This window comes from Meles meles, chromosome 9, assembly GCF_922984935.1.
Source record: "Meles meles chromosome 9, mMelMel3.1 paternal haplotype, whole genome shotgun sequence".
Lineage (NCBI taxonomy): Eukaryota > Metazoa > Chordata > Mammalia > Carnivora > Mustelidae > Meles > Meles meles.
In genome coordinates this window covers 21,551,934-21,564,880 of record NC_060074.1, presented here as the reverse complement: position 1 = coordinate 21,564,880, position 12,947 = coordinate 21,551,934, and the positions used below count along the sequence as shown (strand labels likewise).

Genomic DNA, 12,947 nt, shown 5'->3' with positions numbered 1-12,947 from the left:
CATCTATTCTTTTTTTTTTATTTCTTTAACTTACTTACCACTTCTAAATAACAATCATTTTCGAATTGCTATGTATGCATCTAGGATACTCCAAAAACAAAAACAAAGAAAAAAACAAGAATTAAACAGTAAAGTATCATTCAGAAAATAGTGAGTTCAAGGTTTAGGTTTACCAACACCATGGATCACCTGTGGAGTCCTTAAGACAAAAGATGACTTTAAATATAATGTTTTAGACCATTCTAAATTATTAAAAGCTTTATATAAAAATTTTTAATGTTGATCATTATGGACAGTAGAAAATATGTCTATTTACAAATGTGCTTATGCCAGAAAATGAAACCTAAAAACATTAAATTGTCAGCAAATAAATGTAAGAGAATGTGGAAATCGGAAAGATAAATGATCTGTAACAATACGTGGGTCTAATCCTCCAAGGACCTTTTTCACTCAATATACACTTATTTCCGCTTAGTTAGAATCTCAACCTGCTTTCTGGTTGCAACAAAAACTATTCAATTAAAACACAGAATGTGTCCAAAAATCAGAATGTATATCAAGTGAAAATGTAAATCACAACAACAGCTGCTATTTTTCACCCCAGGTCTCTCCCACTGCTACAACGGTCACACTGTAAGTTTCTAGCACCCTCCTGTGGTTTAATTGGAGTGGTTTCCTAGGCATTTGAAATCAGTTGTCTGGAAGCCGTAGAACAGACTATAATTCAACATGGAAGTTCTGCTGGCCTCGTAAACCAAAGAAAGGAAACCTCAAGTCAGCAAAATTCTAAGATGAATGTATAGGCTCAATTGTTAACATATTCGCTGTCTAGTGTTCATTTTATGTGATCACCAGGAAGGATGACTTACAGCTCGTTTCATTTTTGGCAGATTGGAATCCCCCATTTTCAAAACCAAGCATTTGTTGCGGGCAACTGTTCAATAGATGAAAAAGAACCTCGTTTTGCTCAAAAAGAAAAGCAAGTGTTACTACTGTCCAGTTCGTGTGCATCTTGATTAGGTAAACACGGTGACTCAAGCATATGTCACAGATGAAGGCTTTGAGAACTTTCCACTGTCTTCAACATTTTAAGTGATTAATATTTTTACATTTACTCTAATCATTGGAGAATAACTTATCCCCCCCCCAAAAAAAAAAACATTTTCTTCTCTCTAAACATATGCCTAGGCTTGTAATTGAGACCTTTTACCAATAATTGTGTATTTCTGAACCTTCTTAAGGGGAGGAAGCTAAAGAGGATTATACTCTCTCTCTCCTAGATTGGTAAATGTTCCTCTTATCAAAGATCCATGATTAAAACCTATCTGTGATTTCATAAGCCTGAGGTGCCCCAACAAACGGTCTTCTCATGAAAAATAAAGAAGTAGGTTTTAGAGCACTGACGTTATCAGAATATTCCGAACATGAAATGAAATTTTAAAAATAATTGGCCATGAAGGAGATAAAAATGTAAATTAGTGAGAAGTAAAGAATCTATTAACAGAACTTGAATGTGGCTTATTTGTATGCTGAACTAGAGTCCCAATGTTAAAAATATCAGTAGAATGCAAGAGGAATACATTTGCTCATCAATATACAGCAATATGTAGGCTGATAGTAAGAGAAAAACTGACTTCAGAACTTAGAAATATTATAGAAAATAAGAATATTATTCACTCATTATTTATTATTATTGATTAATAACATTTTGATTTAGGTAATTTTTGGAACGTTAAATAGCACATGAATTCATAGATGTACACCAATTTTTATAACTTCAAAATACTTAATAAAAATACCAGTAAGTTTGATGGAAATGGTAGGGGTGCAAGACTATTAAAAAGATAGCTTTCAAAAGGTAAACATTTAAAACTGCTATTTCTTGATGGCTACTGTTTACCAACCTTGGCACTAAGAACTTCACTGAAGAATTTTGAATTGAATTTTGAAATTTGGCCAAACGCTTGAGGGTGAGAGGAACACAAAAGCTGCGCAGAAGTTATCTGGAGCGAATCAGAACAACACTGCCTTACCTGTTGAGCCCTTTCAGTGTCTTTTCCATGTTTAGAATGTCACGCATCTTATACAAAAACCACTTGTCAATGGATGTGAGCTTCATAATCTCATCAAGGGACATGTTGTCTTCCAAGGCCTGCCCAAAGGAGAAGAGATGCTTTCTTTGGCAAACATTTGGTAAATGTCTTATTTGGTGGAAAACATATAGCAACCATTCCTCTCCATGTTATTCAGAGAGCTTGAGCTATTGACTGAGAATGGAACCGATATTGTGTCATTGACGTTCCTCCCAATAAACCTACCAACGCTGCCAACTGTATCCACTCATGGCACACCGAGGAGGTGCCTTGAGTTAGTCAGAGCAGTCTGTGCTCAGAAAAATCCCCCTGACAGGCTCTGCTTGCCTGCTTTTTATATAACCATGTTGCTAATTATATCCTAAATTTGGTACATCTCTTTGGAATTAAAGAGACTCTCTTGAAACTACAGTTAAGTCAAATTGGTAGGAAAATCTAGAATCAATATGATGATCGTTTAACTTGTATTTTGGAAAATTACTCTTTGGCAAATACCATAGTTTTATTACCTCATTCCACACTCACACAAACCAGTCACTGAAAATTTATGGATCAAATCTGTCTTACTGTTATTTCTTTAGAATATTTCCTCAGAGAGGACTTCAAACAAAAAATTATTTTGAATCAGTTACTATGACTTTTGTGCTAAGACAGGCATTTTACAAAATCCTAATATATTCCAAAACAGCGTAGCAATAACTTCTGTTCTGATAGGCAGCTCAGCTTTTTCCACAAGCTTACTTTAGCAATTTCTCAGAAGTAAAATTACAACTATGGGTCATTAAGCTGAGTAGAAAAGGCAATGGAAAGAAGAGATAAATGCTCAAAACCCAAACCCTGATATTCAAAAGATGTCCACTCTTCTTTACTATTTTTAGATGTATGTTTATACTCAATGAAAATTAATAATCAGATAATATTCCAAAACCACATATTTGAGAAATGGCACACTATATTTTAAAATCCCATTAAGAAATTTATGTAACTAGTAATTCTGCTGTTATATTTCAACCCGAGGAGCTTAATTTTCTTTAAATTTTCACTGATTTCTAGCACCAGAGAGACAATGATTATAAGTGTTGAGAGACAGCACAGCTCATAATTCTGTCAACTAGCGTAAGATGACACCAAGTGGGAATACTCAAAGGCTTGCTCATTTTATAATTCTATTCATGTTTCTTTTGTTTAATTCTCCCTGTATATTGCCAGTATTCTGTCTCATTTTCCAAGTGATTAAAGGTGCAATTGGCTGTTGGCCATCAGCACTATGAGGGGGATAGAACCTTAAGTTCGTGACACTTTTGACAGAGCAGAGGAGGTTTTCACATGATCACACACTCTCAAGACCTCGCGGTTGTCAGAGGGCCTAGAATCTTGGATTCATTTCACCATGAGGAAGGACAACTACAGTCACACCCACGGAGTCTAATGGAAAGCCAGATCCTCCCCGTCTTCCGAACTCATCTTTAAGCACCCCAGCTTTGCCGCGTCACACAGCTACAATGAAGTTCATAATGATCCCAAACAAGTTTGAGGTTACTTTAATGTTTCCCAAATCAAAAATAACGCCCTGTATTCTCCCCAGATCGAAAGAGGTGATGATCCAGTCATCCTGAAATAAGACCGCAGCAAAAATCAGGCCTCAGAGCAACTTGCCCTTTCGTAAGGACCATGAAAGCGAATGAAGATTTACTCCCGCCTTTCATTCTCTTTCCCCTTCAGCCCTCCACAGTCCTCACTCTCTTTGTCAAAATCACCAAGTTCCTGGTTGCTGGGGCAAGGAACAGGAATGATGACCTCTAACAAACAGAAATCAGTTCCTTCTGCCGGCATGCTGGCAGACAATAATTTATACCTCAGACCCTGCACTTCTTGCTTGTATGGAGGGTGCTCTGTGTGAGAAAGGACCCCGACACATTTCCCCTGAAATCTCATCCTTTATAAGTCTGTTAGAAAAGAATGAGAGATTTGCTTGAGCTTTACAGCCTTGCCGGGAACTTGGAAATACTTCCCTTTTTCATCCCCCTCAAAATGGCAGAAATATGATTACTAGGCTTAAGGAAAAAAATCCGTTTACTGCCCCTTGTCTGGAAAGAAAAAAATCATATGTATATGAATCTAATGGAATGCTTTTTTTTTAAAACAAAAGACTGAAATAAGAACAATAAAGAAGGTGAAACGGCTCTCTGGAATAAGCTCTCACGGCTGCTATCACCCACCCCCACCGAAAAATGTTAATTCTCTCTATTACCATGGAACTCAATATTGAGAAATGTCCATCAAAAAACACTAGCATCTGCCAGAATTTCAATGGAACTTAACGTTCTGCATTCAGAAACCATAAAGGTGAGGAGAGTATACATTATATGCAACGGAGGAAACATTCCCTCCCCTTCTCCCATCTCAGCAGGACTCGGTATATGGACATGAAAGTTGCAGTGAGTTCAAAATCATTCACAGCATTTTGCTGTTGCTACAAAGGCAAATTACAAAGACAGATTTCCTCTTTAAAGACAAAATTCATATTTTCATCAACTCGTCCCACATGCACACATGCATGTATAAAACGGTCAGCGGGGCTTTGCAGCTCCAGGGTGGTTTGCTACTGTTGGAGGATTAGTGCCTAAGCCTCCTTAAATGTCAAAAAGCCATTCAGGGATTTCTGACCAGACAGGTCCCAGCTGCCCAAGTCACCTTTTATAAAATCAGATGAGCTGAAACTTCAAAACCCTATGCATAGTAAACATGAAGGGAGATTAACATGGCATTTAATTTGCATAAAAGGGAACTAGGGGGTGGAAGTGAGAACTGTGGGGCTTTTTTGTTCTAAAAATAAGACCGATAAAATAATTACACAAAAAAGCCTAGAATCACTGAAGATCTTTATAGTCATTGTTGTCTAAACACAGAAAAAGATGCAAATAAAGATTGTTCTAAAGTCTGAGGTAGCATATACTAAATGATACTATTTTATGCATCTTCCTTTCTAAAATACAATTTTATACATTTTCAAGGAACAAGTAATCCAAGGGATAAGAAATGGCAGGTCAATACAATCAGACCTACTGAAGAGTATTGATAAGATATATACTAAAAGGAAGGAACATTTTATCTATGTGATCATCCTTTAAACCTGCAATGTGTTCTTCAGTCCAGGCTCAAACCAAATTTTTAAAGGGGGGGAAGGTAATATTTCATTAATTACAGAATAATCTGAAAAAAGCCACAGAAGTCTTCAGTATAATGCTACTGAAGAAAATTACATTTTTCCCCCAAATCCCTGAATTCAGAACGATTTTATGTTTCAGTTTTAAAGTCCAGGTTGTCGGGGTGCCTGGGTGGCTCAGCTGGTTAAGCGTCTGCCTTCAGCTCAGGTCATGATCCCGGAGTCCCAGGACCTTGCCCCACATCACGTTCCCCCGCTACTCTGCGGGGATCCTGCTTCTCCCTCTCCTTCCCGCTCATGCTCTCTCTTGCTATCTCTGTCTCTGTCTCTCTCAAATAAATAAAATCCTTTAAAAAAAAAAAAAAATAAAGTCCAGGTTATTCTGAAGAAAACAGTGGCTCTAGGCCCCTTATCAAATATTACCTTAGCAATGGCATAGATACGGATACTGGATGGTTCAGCCAGCTCTCTTCTGAGATCTATGTTGGATGGCCACTCTTTGTTCATTGGGAGACGGGAAGTGAAACCATCTATGGATGGGTGGCACATTCTTAAGGCTTTCTGGAAACTTTCTTCAAAGGTGCGACCAATAGCCATGACCTGTAATGCAAATTTAAGAACATGTATTTTAAAAAAGAGCTTATATATTTTGAATCTGAAACAGAAGTAGAAATGGATGTTCTTCAGAAAAGATATAGGAGCAAAACATATAAGAATATTACTGAAATTTAGGTGTTATTATTGCTATTTTTCTCTCTCTCTCCTTTTCTCCATGGTTTTGATAGAATGGGTCTTTAACAATATTAGGTCAGTCTTCTACTACCACACCAGGAATTTAGCTCTATTTGCTGAGACTGTTGAGGAAATTGCCTGCACCTGCTCTGAATCATAATATTAAACTAAGGAATACATGGAAAGAGCATATGGACACTTTCTTAATAAAATCTTGCTTTTATGCAAATGTTCTTTAAAATAGAAAATAAATAAAGAGAAGCCAGACATATATTAACACAAAAACAGAACTATTTCCAAATGGATTATCAGTCACCATCCAAGACAGGTTCGCTTTCTTTATAACTAAGCATTAATATCAATAAAACCTTCAGAATTATAATGAATACTGACAGATTCAGATTTTGAACGTAGGTGGAGTCTAAATTCCCCATGACAGATTCGATGTGTTTTTCCACCATCTTTACAGCTGACTGTACACTAATCAATTAGGAAGACCATGTGGTGATTTCATTTGGACAAGTTACCACTCAGAACTAAACTTAAATTGCTTTCAAGCCGAACCAGTTATTTTCAGTGGATAAACACTGTCTTTGAATCTTTCCATGGAACAATAGATTGCTATGCAATTTTGGTCTCCAACTTAAAATAGTAACAGTGATAATGCTGCCTTCAGTAAACTTCCATGATTCCTCAAATGGACCCAGGTTCCCATTCGAGTTGGTTTGATAAAACTTCATGTCAATTGTGTGACAAGATACATATTCAAAGATCACTAAAGCCAAACAGATAACCTTTCACACTCCTGCCAATTTAATTAGAAGTAAGAAAGATTCTCAAGAGCCGAGATAAATAAAATATTAGTCCAATTCAGATAGGCAACTTGCAAGTCATAGTGGTATTTGAAGTGGTACACAACATGGTCCTAATACTTGCTAGCCTAAGCTTGAGAGAGACTGCCAGGAATGAAATATTTTATGGTCCTATCAAATGAGGAAAATATTTCTGGAATATTTAATACAGTTTATAAGTATTACATATTTAAAAGTTGACCATAAAGTAATGGGCTCTATAAGTATCTCGCCATAAATAATTATTTGTAAGTACACTGTACATAATGGTATGTAAAATACGTTCAATGAAAGAAAAATTAACATACCTAAAATAATAATAAAGGAGTACATAACTGTATTTGCTCAAAATGTGTGCTTTTTAATATTTTATATTACTAAAATTCATCTTCATTAAGTGAAAATGTCACCATTTTTCATTGGAATAACTGACATGGCCCTAACCCTATTCCCTGGCCCTATTCCTCTCCATTCTCAAAGTACCTGTATGTAAATACTGTAGCTTAACTTTCACCACAGTTGAATTCATATTACATTTGGTTCTATTTGGTTCTGAACTTACCAACTGCAGGTAGCACACAACAAAGATCTACATCTTATTCTGCATCTTGCATGGAGTAAGAACTCAGGAAATGCTTCCTAACTTGAGTTGAACTAAAGGTATGATGGGAAATATTCACGGGTAACCAATGTCCCTTAGATAATATGCCTTAAAGGAAAACATTACAGGAATTATCTCATATTCTTTGGCCTATAAATTTTACTGTAAGCAATGTGAAAAAGGGATACTTCCGACAAAATAAACTAAGTAACAGTTGTTTATTTGGCAGAAAAGCTACCAACAAAACTTTCCATGGCATTTGAGTTTTAATTCTATTGTGACCATGAAGCATGAGAGGAAAAATAAGATTTAAAGCAGCTATGAAGGACTACTGGTTTTTTTTTTTTTTTTCTTTTACAACTAGTAGGGCATTTTAATTTAAAAGATCAAATTTTCCTTATCTGTCATTACTTTAAAATCTTGCATTAATATCCTGGAAAGTAAGGAAACCAAAATAATAATAATAATCGTCCCTTGCATGCATGAATATGATTGACCAGTAAAATGTCTTTTTTTTCTCTCTCTTTTCTCCTTCATTGCTGATGGATTTAAGCTGCACTTCCTGTGATTGGTGGTGTGTATTTCTACAATGGCTAGTCTGAGGATAGGTAATAAGCTGTGATATAGGGCAAATAAAGGCCAATATAGAAAAATAGGTCATAAGTAGTTCTTTGCTCTGTAGTCTAACCAGTTTAGATATCTAGACATAGACAAAGAGCTCCTACATTGACCATATAAAGACAAAGATGAGATAAAATAGATGATAGGTCAATACATTGATAGAGATTGAGATTCACACAGACTGCCGGTAATAAAAAATTCTACCCTTAAACAATGACAACAATACTAATGAAATACATTTACTGGAGATTCATTATGAATCTACCTTAAAAGACTTTACTAAAAATTTACATGTATTAATCCTAAACCTTATAAGAACCCCTCAAGATATGTATTATCATTTCCAGTTTTTGGATGGAAAACCTGAGGACCAGTGTCTCTTATGAGTGTCTGTAACTAGTAAGTGGCTACACCAAGAGTAAAACCCAAGCTCATTTGGTTCCAAGGCTCATGCTCTCTCCAAGCCAACTAGATGCAAGCAGAAATAAAGCCCCTGGTGGGGGAGGGAAGAAAGTGACTGTCAGAGACTGGGGTCTCAATCCCTTTCTTTCATGTTATACAGAGGAGCACTCCATCTTTGAAGTTGGATTAATCAAAAGCTAATTTTAATTTCAAATAGTATAAAAAGGGAAATTATGAAAAGTCTAAAGCCCCTAAAAGCTTAGACCATTTCAATATAATCAAAGAGGGCTTCATATCCCAATTTTAAACTTTACAGTTAGATGGGACATGGATCTTCTAATCCAGACCCTTCCTTTTAGACATGTATAAAATAAGGTCTAAGGAGGGCAAAACCACAGTTTGTGTGAACAGATTAAAATTAAATTCTTAACCTCAGTGCAGTGATCTTTTTGATATACCATTTTATATCATGTTATTTTCTAGATTTGATTATAAAACACATTATAGCTCAATTATTTATGAAAATACATTTTTTGTGTTTGTAAATATATTATAACCCACATATATAGCCTCTCCTTTTAATTAGAAGCTTTTAAGATCCATTAAGTGGTCATGTAACGAATACCTTATGTTAATAGAGAGATGTTGAAACACCATGGAGGAAATGAAATTCCCATATATCCTCTAATCAGGAACCCAGTATCCAGGAAACCTGAAGACTTTCAAGGATATTAAATATTTGACAAAATAGCTGAGAATAAGAATAAATAGAGGAGTAAACCAAAGACTCACCTCTCCCACACTTTTCATAGAGCTACCAATTCGGCTAGACGTTCCATGAAAACGATCAAGATCCCAGCGAGGAATCTTAGTAACCATATAATCCAGGCTAGGTTCAAAGCAGGCTGATGTTTTCCCTGATACAACATTCTTGATTTCTGGAAGTGGGATTCCTAGGGCAATCTTTGCAGCAATGAATGCCAGTGGGTAGCTATAAAAGAGGAGATTTTTTTTTTTTTCTTTCAGCAATGAGTATTAAAAGCAGCCCAAGACATAAATTGGTCTTAGAAATTCTGGTATTATTACACATCAGTATGTAAAACACATCTGGTTCTCTCTTCTGTATGAAGACTTAATAGCCACTTATAAAATAGTGTGAGTCATGATAAAGTAGAGAGGCATGGATCACAAAAGAACTCACTCTCTATGCCTGACATTCAGGGCAACAGCTGCCAACCTTCACCTCTTTAATCCAAAATCAATGACTTCCTTGATAAGGTGCTCACTTTTGTAGAGCCTCCGCTAAGATAAGAATCTGCAAAATATTATTTTGGAAAAGATATATAGATGTCTGCACCTAAGAAGACAGTAGAGTTAGCTGGTATTATGGGGTATGCAATGGTCAGAAAATGTAGTCATTGCAAGCTGAGGTCCTTGCTTTGTCTCCAAATTATTTTTGGGCTTGGGACTCCTTACAAAACTAACACACTAGTAACTTAACTGGATAGTTTTGGTAATTATATTTGAGGAAATAATTCAAAGAACTGTAGGATTACATATGATTCTTTAATATATCTCCCCCATCTGACAGATGAGGAAATTGATAGAGACAATAAATGGTGTGTCCTAAGTCAACAGGAGAATTGGAAGGAGAACACAGGTCTCCTGACTTGCTCAGGGCAACACTTCACTGGCACTCCACGCAGCACTGTGGAGCCATATTAAGCAAAAATGCCATGTAATTTAAATGCCGTGTGCTAAGTATATTAATAGAAAAAAGTACTAGTTAATGTTCCCTCCAATCGTGCTCGCTGGCAGTTTTTAAATGGGTAGCAAATTCATTTATTTGGTTGCAATATTTATCCATAGAAAAACCCTACAATGTTTGGTCCTGTGGAGTTTTGCTAAAATAAAACAATTTATTGAATGTTTCGTCAAGTAAACCATACTAGTTGCCTACCATTTACTATACACCTGAAGAAACCAGTTGAGGACCAAAATGGAGAATGAATTCTCACTTTTTAACAATATCTGCAAAGTGCAATTAGGAAGCAGATTTTTTGCAGCCTGCTTCGACCACCCAGATTTTGATTAGTTTATGATTAGCCAGCAAACAAAGCCAGCTAGCAATATCATTTGCCTCAATCTGGCAGCAAGCTCATTAATAAGCAAGTCCTTAGGGTCCTAAATGATTTGCAGCCAGCATACAGAAATGGGGACTGTAGCTTGTAAATGCAGCTCAGTCTTCCACTAGCTGTCAGTTTTCCAAAACTATCTGTGAAGAATCTGCAAACACATGGTCAATCATTCTGATCTTACCCAGTGGCCTTGGAGGCCAGGGCAGAGCTTCGGGACAATCTGGCATTCACTTCAATGATGCAGTATTCCATTGAGGTAGGATGCAGGGCAAACTGAATGTTGCATTCACCCACAATGCCCAGGTGGCGAACGACATTGATCGAAGTATGTCTCAACATCTGAAACTCTGCATTGGAGAGGGTCTGGGCAGGGGCCACGACAACCGAATCACCTGTACATCGAGCAACACTTGTTATTTGGTACCATATCTGGATAACTAACTTTAGTGACTTAAATTTGTGTGACACAAGACACAGATCAGTCTAAGGGACTGTCGGGAAAATAACTCTCTCAATGGGGTACATATAAGGCATAGTAGATACTCTTCCCTCTGATTCTTGTTTTGCCTGTATTACTCTGACACATTATTGACAGGAACCCCTCTAACCTCTCCCAAGTTCATCTAGCTATCAAGACCTCAGTCATCTACTGGCCAGATTGACATTAACTTCTTCAATCTTGAGTCAAACTCTTCATCTCAAAATCTCCCCCTCTCTCTCAAGTTCTCCCTTTTATAAATGATCATCTCCTCTTCACTCGGATTGGCTCATCCCCCTGTTTTCCACATCTCATCCCTTTCCATTGTCTCACCCCTCTCTAATCATAGCCCTTGTATATTCAATCTCTTCGCGTTTAGTCACCATCCCTCCTGCCCACAAACATGCTCAGATTTCTCCTGGCTCGAGAAGCCCTGCCTCCCCACACTGCCAATCAGAAGAACATCTCTTTATTCTTCACCTGACTAAACTTCTTGAAAGTTTCCCAATTCTGTGTATCCCTCATTGCCATATAGTTCTTTTCAATATGGTACCCATAAACAACTTTGCATTGAAACTATCCTCTTGAACATCCAAAAACCCACATTAAATTCCTAATTCTTGACATTCCACATTTGATAAAGCCAAAACCAAAGCTCTCTTGTGAAATATTTTCTTGTGTTGGCTTACTTGTGTACCACCCTGGATTTCTTCCTACCACTCCCTTCCTTCCCTTTCACACTAACCCTTCCTCTTACTCTTGCCCTGTAAATCTAAACAGCTCCCAAGTTCAGCCCTTGACCCTACTGTCTTTCTTTCTATGTCTATGCCCTTGAATACTTAGTCTATGCTTCCAGCTTCAGTGATGGCCTTCACACAAATGACTCCCATGACTTTTATCAACTTCTTTTTTTTTTTTTTTTTTTGGCTCTTTAACTTTTATCAACTTCTTTATTTGTAGCCCCATTTCTTGAATTCCAGCTCCATATTATCAACCCTCTTCTTGAGAATTCCACCCATGCCTCAAAGTTAGCATTTCTATATCCTAAGCCATCATTTTTGCCCTCTCATCTAACTAGTTCCTCTTCCTAAAAAACTTGTTTCTCCTATTTCTATTACTTGTGGCTATTTTTTTCATTCACTCATTAACTAATATCCTCACCTGATTTAAGCCTTCTTAACCTCATTTCTTACTTTTCAACAGCAAGTCTTACAGATTTTACCACCACTACATTCCTTATGTTTAACCTCTTCTTCAAATGAAATCAGGATAATACCTGCCTTACTTCATAGGGGTTTTGAGAAGATCAAAATTAATGTGAGGTTATTTTCAGTGCTATGAAATACTATTTTGTGTAAAATTTTATCACTAGTCTGTCATCTAAGAATAGTAATTTAAAGAAAAGACCTTAATAAAGACATCTATGGGTCCTCAGAAGCATGAACTGAAGGCATTACTATAATTCCTGAAGATTCTTTGCCTACCTGTATGAACACCCATGGCATCGACATTTTCCATGTTACAGACAGTGACACAATTGTCATCAGCATCTCGGACCACTTCATATTCTATTTCCTTCCAACCTGTCACTGACTTCTCCACCAGAATCTGGTTGGTCATAGCAAAGGCCTAGAAATTGGTGACAAAGGACATCATAGAGTAAGAAAAGGCACTGGTTTAGACATGGATGTTTGGCAAAATGCCCTGGCCTAAATCCTGGTCAGCACTGAAGTCTGAAGCCTACTCCCCATCCTCCTCTATGCTCCAGAAGGCACAATGTGTCAGAAAATCAGTGAGGTGCTAGGAATAGCATCCTGCAGTGAATATGCTTGATTTACATTATTGAGGCTTGCCATTCAAAGTGC

At 36.9% G+C, this 12,947-nt stretch overlaps 1 protein-coding gene across 4 annotated transcripts in view; it reads right to left on the bottom strand.

Moving 5' to 3' along the window:
- CPS1 (carbamoyl-phosphate synthase 1) overlaps nt 1–12,947 on the bottom strand; it is a 136,862-nt gene that overhangs the window by 59,278 nt on the left and 64,637 nt on the right. For all 4 annotated transcript variants that reach the window (XM_046018352.1, XM_046018349.1, XM_046018351.1 and 1 more), the window contains exons 18-22: nt 12,567–12,711; nt 10,786–10,996; nt 9,259–9,457; nt 5,683–5,859; nt 2,034–2,152 (exon numbers count right to left, since the gene is read on the bottom strand). In XM_046018352.1, the coding sequence (XP_045874308.1) occupies nt 2,034–2,152; nt 5,683–5,859; nt 9,259–9,457; nt 10,786–10,996; nt 12,567–12,711 (851 nt within the window). The remainder of the gene's footprint in view (nt 1–2,033; nt 2,153–5,682; nt 5,860–9,258; nt 9,458–10,785; nt 10,997–12,566; nt 12,712–12,947) is intronic.